General features: G+C 39.6%; 1 protein-coding gene across 2 annotated transcripts in view; it reads right to left on the bottom strand.

Annotated features, from left to right (window-relative positions):
* The window catches only part of SHC4 (SHC adaptor protein 4), a 133,043-nt gene that overhangs the window by 16,949 nt on the left and 101,660 nt on the right, over window positions 1-14,434 (bottom strand). For both annotated transcript variants that reach the window (XM_046009508.1, XM_046009507.1), the window contains one exon: window positions 7,812-7,991. In XM_046009508.1, the coding sequence (XP_045865464.1) occupies window positions 7,812-7,991 (180 nt within the window). The remainder of the gene's footprint in view (window positions 1-7,811; window positions 7,992-14,434) is intronic.

Here is a 14,434-nt window from a genome sequence, read left to right on the forward strand (position 1 = left end):
CAATCCAATTAAAAAATTATCATAGGAAATGAATAGATATTTTTCTAGAGAAGACATACAAATGGCTAACAGGTACATAAAAAGGTTCTCAACATCACTAGTCATTAGGGAAATGCAAATCAAAACCACAATGAAATAACACCTGTTAGAATGGCTATCATCAAAAAGATGGGAGATAAATGTTGGCAAGGACGTGGAGGAAAAAAAAACCTCATGCCCTATTGGTGGGAAAGTAAATTGCTGCAGCCCCCCATGGAAAATGGTATGGAGGTTCTTCAAAAAACTAAAAGTAGAACTACTATAGATCCAAAGGAACAAAATCACTATCTCAAAAAGATACCTGCTCCCCCACATTCACTGCAGCATGGTTTACAAAAGCCAAGATATGGCAACAAGCTAAATATCCATTGATGGATGAATGGATAAGGTAAATGTGATTGGTTGATTTTACACACACACACACACACACACACACACACACACACACACACACACACAAATATTATTCAGCCATAAAAAGGTAGGAAATCCTGCCATTTGCAACATGGGTGGACCTTGGGGGCATTATGTAAGTGAAATATGTCAGACAGAGAAATACAAATACTGCATAATCTCAATTATATGTGGAATTAAAAAAAAAAACAAAAACTCACAGAAACAGAAAACAGACCTGATTGCCAAAGGCAGGGTATAAGGGGTGGGAGAAATGGGTGAAGGGGGTAAAAAGTTACAATCTTTCGGTTATGAGATAAATAGGTCCTGGGGGTGTAACCTACAGCCTGCAACTATAATTAGTGACACTGTGTTGCATATTTGAAAGTTGTTAAGACAGTAAATCTTCAATGTTCTCATCACAATAAAAGAAATTTTATGACTATGTGAGGTGACAGATGGATACCACACTAAAGTTAGTGTGTTAATCATTTTACAATATATACATATATCGAATCACTAGTACAATGTTATATGTCAATTATATCTCAATAAAACTGGAAAAAATAATAAGGATATTACATGTTCATTTGGACAAATCTCTAAAATGGAACAGTGAAGTAAGTAAGTATAGAAAGGGGTTATCATAACCTCTAAGGGGTTATAACTTTATTTTTAAAGGAGATAGATAGATGATAGGTAGGTAGGAGACAGATGGATAGGTATGCAGAAGTATGTAGATAGTTTTTTTTTTAAATTTAATTTTATTTTTTCAGTGCTCCATGTTCTCCTGCTTTCCATGCTCCATGCTCTCCTTAATACCCACCACCACACTTTACTATGCTTTAACATTCTGGTCATGATCAGAAGAAACTCTTAATATCTAGGCAGTTGAAGCCAGTATTGTAACTTAAGGAGGTACATGTTATGTTTTTTTTTTAATACTGTGTTTGGATTTCTTCCATGAGCATCTGGGTTACTTTTGAATTATAAAAAATCTATTCATAGAATAAAAAATGTATACAAATGTCAGGATAGTCACATAACTAAAGATAAATTCAGAAGAGGGATTAAATTGGTGAGAAAAGTGTCAGGGCTGCGGAACGATTCTCAGTTTTCTGTTGTGGGAAGAAAAGCCTACTTTTTCCCCCACAACATGTGAAAATGGCTCCATCTCTGATTGGAGAGGACTGTAAGTAGTAAATTCTCTTCATTGACAGTAGTTTTATTTTACAAAGTTGCTGTGAACACCGAATTAGTCAAAACTGAAACACTGTCCACAGGAGAAATGCAGGGTTAGGTTTCTCCAAGCCTCAGGTCAGTACATGTTCATCAATCAATAAATATATAACCTTGTTTTATGTGTGTTCCTGTTTAAAGACACCTTATTTCATATATACTGTTGACTCAAGAACACTGAACTTATAGCCAATGCGCACCTGAATAAAGCTTATCTAATATGTGGATTTTCTCCATCAGGTACATTGCAATCTTCTGTGCTTGGGAACGATAGATAGCACTTCAGCACAACACTCGGAGACTATTTTACTTTTTTAAAAATTTTTATTTTTTAAAAGACTTTATTTATTTGAGAGAGAGAGCGTGAGAGAGAGCATGAGAGGGGAGAAGGTCAGAGGGAGAAGCAGACTCCCCATGGAACTAGGAGCCCGATGTGGGACTCGATCCCCAGACTCCAGGATCATGACCTGAGCTGAAGGCAGTCGCTTAACCAACTGAGCCACCCAGGTGCCCCTCGGAGACTATTTAAAGAGCAAAATCATTAATAAATAGCACAAAAATGCAAAATATGTGTCACTAAATGGACTGCAAAATGATACCTGTTTACAATAAGAGAGCTGTAATGAGAAGGCAGAGTGTTACCTTGACCTTAGCTGGAAAAGTGTGCATTGGGTAACTCAAATTTTTTCTTGCTCTGTGCATGTCTACATATGACCACAAGAGTGCCATAAGTATTTTGGGGTTACAAATACATATTAGCAAGTAATCAAGTTCTCCAATACGGAATGCATGAACTATGAGAATTGACCATACATTTTTTACCAAAATGGATCTTGAGTGTGTGAAAATTACAAAATAGGATTTAACTGCATTATTGGGGGGAAAAATGCAGTCACCTCTACAAAGTGCCTAAAAAGTTGGTAGAAAAAGATATTAACATATAATGTCAATAATAAGTGAAAGTTTGAGATATTACCCACTGAAAAATTATTTGTAATATAAAGAAAGAATTACATGTCTATTAAATTATATTACAAAGCCATACTAATTAATATACTGGTATAAAACAGGTAAGTAGGGGATTAGAAAAAGTATAATAAAGACTCAGAAATATATTCACATACATAGAATCTAGCCTAATGGGGAGTGACATTAGAGAAAGAGGAGATTACTTAGTCAATGGTTTTTGCAAAACTGGATCACTTACATAGGCAAAATGAAGTTAGACCCCCTACCTTATAGAAAATATAAAGTCCATGTGAAGTAAATATTTTATTATGGAAATAAAACTATAAAGCCAATAGAAGAAAAGATAGTACAAGCTGGATATAGAAGAGAAAATTTAATTGAGAGTACAAAGAAAATATAAAAAAGATAAAAATGGAAATCAATGAAACAGAAAATAGAAAGCAATAGAGAAAATGAAACCAAAACCTGGGTCCTTTAGAAAGATCAATTAAATTCACAAATCTCAAAGAACAGTGATCAAGAAGAGAGAACACACAAATTACCAACAGGAAAGTGAGAAGGCATCCTTCAGGCAATAGGAAGATAATAAAGGAACATTGTGGGAAAGTTCATGATGAACTGACTCTAAGCAAATAAAGGAGAATCCTACTGAGTTTTTAAAGAAATGACATTGCCAATGAATCACAATCCCTCCTTGTCTATGGCTTTTTGGCTTCTAAAGCAGACTCCAATTTATCAAGCCCACACCCACAGAAAATAGGTTGCAAAAAGTGGTGACACCCCCAAGAAAGGCACTTTCTCCATCATCGCCTTTATTTTTTATTTTATTTTTTATTTTTTTAAAGATTTTGTTTATTTGTCAGAGAGAGAGAGAGGAGCGAGAGTGAACACAAGCAGACAGAGTGGCAGGCAGAGGCAGAGGGTCCCCGCCGAGCAAGGAGCCCCATGTGGGACTCGATCCCAGGACGCTGGGATCATGACCTGAGCCGAAGGCAGCTGCTTAACCAACTGAGCCACCCAGGTGTCCCCATCATCGCCTTTAGATGTGTCCGCAGAGCATAATGGCGGGAACAACCCAGAGGACACAGTCCAGGCTCATAGATAGCAACGGACAAGGAGACTCCTGTCCTAAAGCTGAACCAGAGTCCAAGCAAATAATTCTCTCCACTTCCAGCTCAGGGAGTCTTCACAATTACTGCTTGATGGGATTTGGTCATTGCTATGTACCAGTGACCCCTGTGTCTTGGATGTTTCCCTTTAGTGCATGTAGGTTTTTTTATGATGGTTATCTTATCCCTCTTTTCACCACAATTTTGGGTGTGGGAGGGGACAGACAATTTGGCAAATAATAAGGATCCCCATCCAATCTTGATTGAGAGGACTTCACATCATCCAGGTGTCACAGGTTTTAAGCTGAATGCTCTAACTGTATGAGATACTTGCAAGGTCTCCCTTTGGGAGAGGGCAAGTATGTTCTATGTGAAAAGAACAGCTCATGGGTATTTGCAGCAGGCAGGCAGTTGTGTACCGATACCTGTTCTCTCTCGCATGATGTTATAGAGTTCCTAAGCTATAGCTGGGCACATAGCCACCCTGCCAGAACAACTACTCTAGCTCCTTTGAAGCTAGGTATGACCACATGTCTAAGCTGTGTGGAGGGCAGATGAAAAGAAATGATGCCTGCCTTCCATTTCTGGGCCCTGTCTTTCCAAGGAATGTATGCACACTCTTCTTGTCTTTCTTTCTTCCTACTGGCTGAATGCTCATGTGATAGCGGGAGCCCAAGCTTACAGACCAGAGACCAAAGACCTTAAGCCAGATTAAAGATCTCAGGCTGTACTGAAACTCAGGCCAGAGATGCAACATCTTAGACCAGAGATGCAACCCAGGCATTGAAAATGACAAAGCAGTCTCACCAGTCCTGTACCACCAATCTGTGGGCTACAGGGAAAGCAAACTGTGGTGTTTTTTTACACTATTATATTGAGGGAGTTTCTTTGTTATGACTGCCTCTACTGGGACAATAAATTGATACACAGATTAGATCATATCAATGCCAGTGATTTCCTTCTGCCATGTTTGATAAAAATAAAGATTGTATAGAACTTTTCTTACATTGGTGGCCTGATAGGATGGAATGAGGAGGCTGGGAGCCATGCTTGAGAAATACTAGGTTCATGTCTCTGGATTTGTTTTTGTTTTGTCTTACTGAACTAATCAGTAAGCTTCTGTCTGGAAAGTGGAGGCTAAGTGGGTCTAACGAAGCTAACGAGGGTGTTTGAGGAAGTAAGGAAAGACATAGCATGAAACATTATGGAGAACAGGTTAAAAAGTGTATTTAAGACATTTTGCAGAGAAGTATATATAAAGTTATCCCCACTCCATCTTACTTCATTTTTATTAAATCAATATTGTTTATACTTTTGGAGCTGGAATTAATTTTTTTGGAGAGAGCAATGGTAGCAAGAAGCCCAGGAGGGCTATGGAACATTATAGCCCAGTAGGAAATAAAAAGTAAAAAATACCAGAAGCCTAAATTATTAAACACATTGCAGCCAATGCAGGGAGAGGTAAAAGGATGAAAAAAGGCTAAAGTCAGTGAAAACACATTTTGATAGTACAATTTTGGACAAAACTGACTTTACTTCCAGCTAATGAGAGGAATGTTATTATAGATTGATTTTTTTACCTTGAATTGTCTATGGCAAAAGGCAATGTTTCTTTGCTTAAATGACACAGATTTTTCCCTCTATGCTAGGATCCAATGACTTATTCATATCTAGGATCCAATGACTTATTCATTCCATAACTGGAGGCTTTTATCCACCCATTTTGCCCATCCCCTCAGCCCTCTCCTCTCTGGCAACCATCAGTTTTTTTCCTCTGTATTTATAGGTCTAATTATGCTTTTTTGTTTGTTTATTCATTTGCTGTCTTTCTAGATTCCATGTATGAGTGAAATCACACAGCATTCGTCTTTCTCAGTCTGACTTATTTCTGATTAAGCATACTGCTCTCAAGGTCCATCCATATTGATGTAAATGGCACCATCTCATTCTTTTTTATGGCTGTGTAATTTTTATGGCTGTGTAATAAAATTCTCTCTCTCTCTCTCTCTCTCACACACACACACCTTTCTTATCTATTCGTATATCGATGGACACTTAGGTTGCTTCCATATCCTGACTGAGTTTTAAAGATTTTTAACATTAGAGATTTGTTTATAAAGGAACTGCAGTTATGAATCAATGAATATCCCAGATCACCTAATTTGGGCCACCCAATAAATGAGTTTTCTAATAATACACTGGTGCTTTGAGAAGTATGTGAAATGGAAGCTATCAAGTATATGTTCTTAGCAAGCTAGTTTTAATAGAAGTTTCTGAGGTCCGGAAACTTCTTTCAAAAAACTGTCCCTCTAACAAATACTGCCTTATCCATACTAGTCACTGAACACTGAACAGTTAAATTCACTGCAGAAATATGAATCAACTGCATATCCCATCATCCATGACCCAAGATACCCTTGTGGTGAACACGGAGATGTGCTACCCAGATAACTCTTCGGTGAAGGACCAAGTGCCCCAGATGTCAACAGCCAGCCTACAGCTGATTGCTCCTTCAGGCTCTGCCTCACCAGCAGAATACTGCTTTGCCCAAAGGCTTGCCCTCCCTCATGCAGCCTCTGCCTAAAGACTGAGGCAAGTGGGATAAAAGCACAACATTTTGGGACCAGTATGGGACAGCTCGGATGGGCCCCACATACTCTCAGTAGGGTTGGCTGAGGCTCTGTCTGGACTGCTTCTCCTTCTGCCTAAGCCTACTGGCCCCCTTCCCTTCCTGATAGTGATCCCGATAAAGACCCCACAGGCCAAAACCCCATCACAGTGTTTCCTTCCAAAGAATCCAACCAGGCTGTCTGGGTGTCAAGACGGGTCTTAGAAAGCTTGCAAGAAGGTGGCTCACTTGTCATGTGGCCGGCAATGAGGACCTTTGTTTCTTAGTTTAGGAGTTAAGATGGTCTGGTGAAGTCCAGGCTCAGCAATATCTCCTTCAGAATTCATCTTCTCTTTGCTCACTCTAGCTGGAAAGTTGCCCTTGGCAGTCTGGAGAGACTTCCTCGGCTAGTGAAAGGACTTTCTGAACAACTGGCTCTCCATCTTTGGAGTGAACCAAATTTGGCTCACCCAAATTTGAACCCAATAGACTTCAATATTTTACAAAAAGCATTTTTTGTTTACTTATTTTTAATTGATTTTAGGCTTTTTGTTTGTTTTGCTTTTATTTATGTTCCTATTCATGTATTTACCCCTGAAAGCAATTTAGCAGGAAAATGATGTTTGTCTTACTGTATTTTACTCACAGGCTATGGCTGAAGAAAGGAGCCATGTTATTTTAGTACTGTATAGATGACTTAACAAGGAGTTTTGAAATGAATAAAAGTAAAACCATCACTAAGCAGAGCCAGATAATGGTCATTGCTTCTCATGCAAGCCAACAAATTCAAAATCATCTCCTGGCTTTGACAGTCCTTACTTCAGCAAAAGTGCACAGGAGAAACCAAAAGTTGGGAACCATTAAAGTATCTGAAAAGATTATTCAAAATCAAAGTCCCAAAACCTTGAAATCCATAACATCTCCACAATTAACTATGGTAAAAGACTGAGGTAAGAATCCTTTTCATTCCCTGAAAATGAGCCCAATGAAACAGGCTTCCTGAAAATGAGAGACAATGTAGTGAGTTGAATAGTGGCCCCCCAAATGATATGTTCAAGTCCTGATCCCCAGTCCCTGTGAATGTGGCTTCATTTGAAAAAAAGGGTCTTTGCACGTGTAATTAAATCAAGGATCTCGAGATGAGATCTTCCTGAATTTAGGGCCGACCTAGAAGAGAAAGGTATTGTCCTGAAAGACACAGGAGGGAGAGGTTTGAGACATAGAGGTGAATGCCATGTGAAGACTGAGACAGAGACTGATGTGTCTACAAGCCAGGAACACCAAAAATTGCCAACAGTCACTAAAAGTTGTAAGAAAGGCATGGAATGGCTCCTCCTCCAGAGCCTCCAGAAGGAACCACTCCAGAGCTGTGACAGAATAAATTTCTGTTGCCTTAAGACACCCAGTTTGCGGTAACCATAGGAAACTAATATAGACAGTGAGCAGCTACTTACTTTCACGGTGCCATGGGCTCCCCAGGGGGTGAGCTGAGCCCTGATTTGGGGCAGAGCCAAGTCTACTTTGAAGAGCCTGTGTATTTATGTAGCAGGGGTCATTGAAGAAATCCACTCGACATGTCTGCTTCATTAATGAGGCATCTCGATGGGACTGCAATCCTCTCTCTGGTGCATTACCTGTAGTGATTAATGATCAATGTATTATATTTTTACTTTGCAAACAATAAGTAAAATCGTGTTTGAGTCTAGAACTGATAGGGAGCGAAAAGCCACCCTCATCCCCTACAGCTTTGAATACTGACTTCTAGATTTGACCTGTAAAAACAAGATGAGCACCAGGCTTCAAGAGAAAGCACTCTCCCCTTGGACTCCCAGACTCTCTCTGACAGCCCCTCAGCCGACCCTCTGCTTCAACACCAGATAGGAAACAAACCAGGAAGACCCGAGAGACGAACAGCCAGAGAAAAAAGAGAGCCAACTGTCCAGAGAACAATACAAACCACACTTAACATTGCTCAGGGCTGCAGTCCAGGAACCAAGAAAACACACATGCCATACAGAACTTGAATATCTATTATTTAAACTGCCTTTTTCAAAAAGATTTTTTATTTGTTTCTCTATTTATTTGAGAGACAGAGCCCTAGCAGGGAGAGGAGCAGAAGGAGAGGGACAAGTGGACTCTGCGCTGAGCACAGAGTCCAATGCGTGGCTCGATCCCTCAACCCTGATTATCGTGACCTGAGCTGAAACCAAGAGTCGCATACTTAACCCACAGAGCCACCCAGGCACCCCAGTTTTTTTAGAGAGAGAGATAGCATGCACACATGAGCTGGGGTGGGAGAGGATAAAGGAAGAGGGAGAGACCCTTAAGTAGGTTCCACATCCTTTGTGAAACCCAGTATGGGGCTCAGTCTCCCAACCTGAGCTCATGATCTGAGCCAAAATCAAGAGTTGGATGCCGAACCAAATGAGCCACTCGAGTGCCCTTAAACTGCTTTTCAAAATCCTCATTATTTAAAATTATTAAGAATGAAAAATCTGTCTTCTCTCTATGCCCAAAGTTTTGTTTTGCTAAGCTCAGTGTCAGATCAATTGTTGATGTTTATTCTGGTATTTAATGAAAAGCACCCACCCCTCAGGTTATTGCCTTCTTCCCTCATACTCTCTTCCCTCCTCTTCTATTCTATTCTAGACGCTGTGGCTAAGATGATCTTTTTATTGAAATCTGATCATGTTTCAGTGGTTTAAGAACCCCTTAACTACCTCCAATTGTTCTTTGAATAAAACTCAAACTCTTCAACAAGCCCCAAGCCCTGGTCCTGCCTGTCTAGTTTCCCTTGTACCTCTAGCCCCTCAGTCACATTGACCTTCTTCAAGGATAATCTCCACCGTAAGGCCATCTTCTCTGACAGGCTCTTCCCACCACTTCTCCATGACCCTCACTCTTCAGGTGTTAGTTTAAATATCTCTTTTCTCAATAGAGCCTTCGCTGACCTTCTCAGACCACACTAAGACTTTCTGCTTTCCTAGAAGTTTGTTCTTCACCTTTGGAGCCCCTATCACAAGAATAATTCTATTACATCATTTTGTTTAACGTCTGCCCTGCATCTATACTCCATGTTCCATGAAGGTAGGGATCCTGTCTCCTGTGTGCACACACTCGGCACATAATATGACAACAAAAGTCACTGGATGAATGGATGCTAGCTAGCACCAGATTTCAGTACCCAATGGCACAAAGTATTTTGTACCATCCAGATGGTTCTGTCCTCAGAATGCCAGGAGAGAATATTTTTGTTTTTCTGTTTCAACAACTTCATTTGTATTTTTGGCCCCATGGGCTATCAGACTCCTGTAAGGTTGACCCGAAGTGGTGACACCGACATTCCACGGTCTTACGATAAAATATCAGTCCTTTTAATGTTTCTGTCATTAAACCCCTTTAGTGTGGCCCCAAAAGACCAACTTTATATTGGATTTCACATCATGATGAATAGGGCCATAATTCTTATAATATGAAATACAGAAACTCAAGGGTACACCAAATAGGGGAAGCCCAGTCAGAAGACTACAGCCTTACTACCTACTCCTTCTTTCCTCTTGGTCTGCCCGCTGTCACACATCATGTTGTCCCCCCTCATACTCTGCATATGGGATATCCTGAGGAGGAGTGGGATTTCTAAAGAAGGGGGGGGGTCAGGGCACCTCGTTTCTTTGTTGTATTTTACAAGACATGACAGTCTCCATTTGCTTGGTTATGTGGATTTATGAATTATATTATCTAGTTTAAACTAAACTTACTTTCATGAATGGGTAAGTGGCTAAAAGATCGCTGCAAATAAATCAAAGACAGAAGATCATTCTTTTATTATAAACTCTTCCTCAGCTGCATCCTGAGCTTATAAACAAGAATGATCTAACTAGATCAGAACTCTGGCCTCCCAAAATTTAAAATAATCAAGATCTGAAATGTGAATGTATGCCTATTTTGTCAGTAAATGCTCTAAATGTATATTTGGACACGTTAGCCCAATATACAGACCAATGACACCCCAATGATACTACCTTGAGATACTGAGGTATTATCTAATGAGAGTACTCAGCCACTATAATTAGCAACATATTTTTTAAATGTCTTTATTATCATTAACTCTAACTTTAAAATTGTCTATTTTCTGTGTGTGTTATAATCCATGCATAACATATTAGCATAATTTTATTAACATATTAACATTTTCTATGAATGTCACCAAGACATTTTTAAAATGCCTTTATTATCATTAACTCTAAATTTGAAATGTTCTATTTTTGTGTGTGTTGTAAGACATGTATAACGTATTAGCATATATATATAAAACTTATATGTGATTGAATTACCATTTATTTAGGAGTGTCAGCTGATAAAAAAATTACTGAAAGTAGACTATGATCACAAGTGTTTGTAAGAGGTCTGCTTCTAAATTAACATGGACCTGAGTTCAAGCCCCTGTGATACCTCTTACTGTTGGTGTGGCCTAGGACAATTTACTTAATGTCTCAAAGTGTCAGTTTTCATTTCTGTAAAATGGGGGTGCCTGGCTTAGAATACACTTGTGAGGATAAATGAAAGAATGTGGGTGAGACACTCACTGGAAATAGTGCCTGCTTACTAGATAATATCTGCTCAGTTACGTATTTATTCATTGATGCTGGGGCTCTGCACATGGTTCTTAGCTCCTGCAATCCCTTTCTGTACCTAATCCCCATTTGTCCTGTAAGATTCTCTTCTGAATTCACCTCCTTCAAGAAGCCTCCCCCTTAGTCCTTCCTTCCCGCAGGCTGGGTCAGGTGCCACTCCATAACATAATGTAGGTATCTGTTTACTTGTCTGTGTGTCTTCTCCTTGAGACTGCAGATTCCTCGAGTCCTTAAGAAGAGACTAGAACTCATTTATCTGTGTATCTTCTGCAACTTCAATACCTGGTATGAGGCAGGCACTCAAAGGAAAAATGTTTGTCAGCTGAATGAACAGATGCCAAAATAAAAATGTCCACCTGCTCTACCTTTCTCAGCATATTTGACCCCCTATGTTCTGAGTCACTCTTTTAACACAAGGCCCTGACTCATCTGTCCCTTAGAGATTATGGCATGAGCTGACCACATCAGGTTTACCGTTCCATAGGATTACACAGAAGCATTCATGTCTTACCGAGTCTCTCTTGAAAACGACCATTCCTTTTCTGCAACTGCACTATTCTATTTAACTCAGCAATGTTGCCTTAAAATACATATATGTACTCCACTCTATACCCAAATTTAAAATCTTTCTTGGGTCAAGTGTGTGGCTGAGAAGAGCTTAACCACATATGCCAGCCCTTATACATTCCAAAATTTCTTTTTGCCAAGTGTTATTCCAAGAACCTATCCAACCTGCCGAAGAGAAGACTGTGGCAGAAAACAAACACATAATGTTCGCAGTGTATATACTTTAAGTGCCAAAGTTTTCAAGTGTAAAACCTTAGGGTTTGGGGAATTTAATGTCTTCTTGATTAAAAGTATCTTACTTCCATTTTTACTTGAAGGTCAGGGAAACATTATTTTGTTTAGCTAATTAATTTTTTTCACAAGAGAATTTAATAGGAGGGATAGGTTTCTTTCATAAGTCTGGCGATAAATATAATTAACTATGTCAACAAGCAGAAGGCTATTACGGTATTTATAATATACTGGCATTCAAGTTTTGAGTCAGTATTTGAATAAATAAATGTCTCAGGAGGAAAAAAAAGCCAAACCTTACTGAAAATATTTGTATAGGTGTCTCTCAAATGCTTATGTATAAATCTCTAGGAAAAGCCATAAAATTTATGTATTTGCTATTCTGGCAACTGCTATTAATTTGCTCACTGGTCAGGAATTTCAGAACAGTTTTTAAACATAGGCCCAAGTCGTCACAGGAGGCCCCAAGCTAGGAACACCTGATTTCTGGGTGTCTGTGAATGAACGGGCACCATAGTAATAAAGTCCTTCCTACCACAATAGGAGTGGCCTTATTTGTTGTGGCCCCTGGAGTGGGGGTTGGGTTCTTCTATCCCTCTGTGGCCTTAGTGGCTGAGGTCTAGAGAGATGGCTTCCTAGCATTCTGGCTCCTAGGGGGAACTTAAAACATGCTTTTCTTTTCCTTTCTTTTTTTTTTTTTTTTTTTAGTATTTTATTTATTTATTTGACAGAGATCACAAGTAGGCAGAGAGGCAGGCAGAGAGAGAGGGGGAAGCAGACTCCTTGCTGAGCAGAGAGCCTGATGTGGGGCTTGATCCCAGGACTCTGGGATCATAACCAGAGCCGAAGACAGAGGCCCAACCCACTGAGTCACCCAGGGGCCCCAGAACCTGCTTTTCTAAGGAAACAATGCTAGAGCTCTGTGATTTTCAGGGGAAAAAGGTATCCAGTGGGAGGACTTTTTCCAAACTGCACATACCATCTCTCACCTTCCCAAGATTCGGAAAGGCTCCCAGTTATGAACTGTTACCTCAGGGCCACCACATGGAAGGTAGCTCTGTACCAGTTCTAGACTATCCTACAGTTAGAGTGCAACTGAAGAACAGGCACTTGCAATAGAATCTTCTGTTGTTGTATTTGTCATTCCAAAATACACATTTAAGCTCATTAATACAGGCAAACCAGAACAGAAGATGGTGCACTTGTCTAGGAGATAGCCATCATGGCTAAAATTAATTCTGGAATTAACTAATTCTGGAAAAGTATATTCCAGGCTCCAAATAAAGTCTCTTCATAAGTTTGGATCTGCTTATATTTGCTTAAGGCACATATAAACCATGAAAGTATAAGGAGTTACATTGTTTGTTGGGTTTGAAGAGAATTAAAACCAAGATAAACAGAAAAAATAAATTGGATTCTATGACAAAGATTACACTTACAAAAAGAAATATCTTGAATAAAGTTGAGACAGTACCTCTATATCCATTAATTCCTTCATAAATGTATGTTTGGGGGTTCTTGACAGGGAAAAAAGGGGATCATGCCCTCTTCTCCAAGGGGAGTGTTGTGACCGAGCATATGTTACATCATTCTAGGAATGATGGCTGTTTCCCTTCAGTGAGTTCCCTTCAGAAGCCAAGTGACTGAGGACAGAAGGACGTGCCAAGACGATTTGTTTAATGGCGAGGAGGAAGATGAGCTGGGAAGGAAGGTGTGTATGGGACCATAAACGTTGGAGTTCCTTAGGCTCTATTCTAGGTCCAAGTCTCTCTCTCTCTCTCTCTCCTGTCCTCTAACTGTTACAGTGATCTAGGAAGGGGTCCAGGCACACCAGGAATTCTAATTCCCATTTATACTTTTCCCACGCTCTCTCCCTCTCTCGCCCCTCCTTTCCCATTTCCTTCTCTGTGCCTGGGTAATTCCCACTCATCCCTCAGGTCCTGGTTTCGCTGTTTGCTTATAGAAAGTTTAGGCAGGCCCTCTAATAGCCCCCTTGATTAATTTAGGTTTCCCTGTTATTTGTTCCCATAACATGTTGGGCTTTGAAACGCTCATCCTATTTGTCAGCATTTGCTTAAGGTGTGTCTTCTGCTTAGACTGCAAACACGAGTACTGGTTGTGACTCCATTCCCACCACCTTGCATAGGACCAGACCCACAGGAGGGCCTCATAAATAACCACTGAGTGAAGTGTTGTATAAATGAAGAGATACAATCAGATGAAACAGGATGTGGAGATATTTCCAAGTGAGCTTCAGCACAGGTAGGAAATAATTGTCATACTACAGGGCATATGTGATATGTTCCTGACTATTATTAAATCCTTAGGTTAGGGATTTCTGAGTAAGGGAAAGGAGGGAGGGAGGAATATAGCTCCTAGGGATCATAGGTGTAAAAAGACATTTACACTTACCATTAATTTAATTTGTTTTAGTCATATTATTAAGTTAAGTTAAAGTTGTTAATAACTTTAAATAATGGCATGGAATCTTAACATCTATCAAAAAGAACCATATTTTTAGAGAATTAACAATACTGTCTTAGCTCACTACTCGGTGAACTTGCACGGGGGAGGAAGGTGTAATCATAGCTGTACCTAAAATGATAAATTTTCATGCATCCCCCACATACAAGAAATAATAAAAT

Source organism: Meles meles, chromosome 6, assembly GCF_922984935.1.
Source record: "Meles meles chromosome 6, mMelMel3.1 paternal haplotype, whole genome shotgun sequence".
In the NCBI taxonomy this organism is placed as follows: Eukaryota; Metazoa; Chordata; class Mammalia; order Carnivora; family Mustelidae; genus Meles; species Meles meles.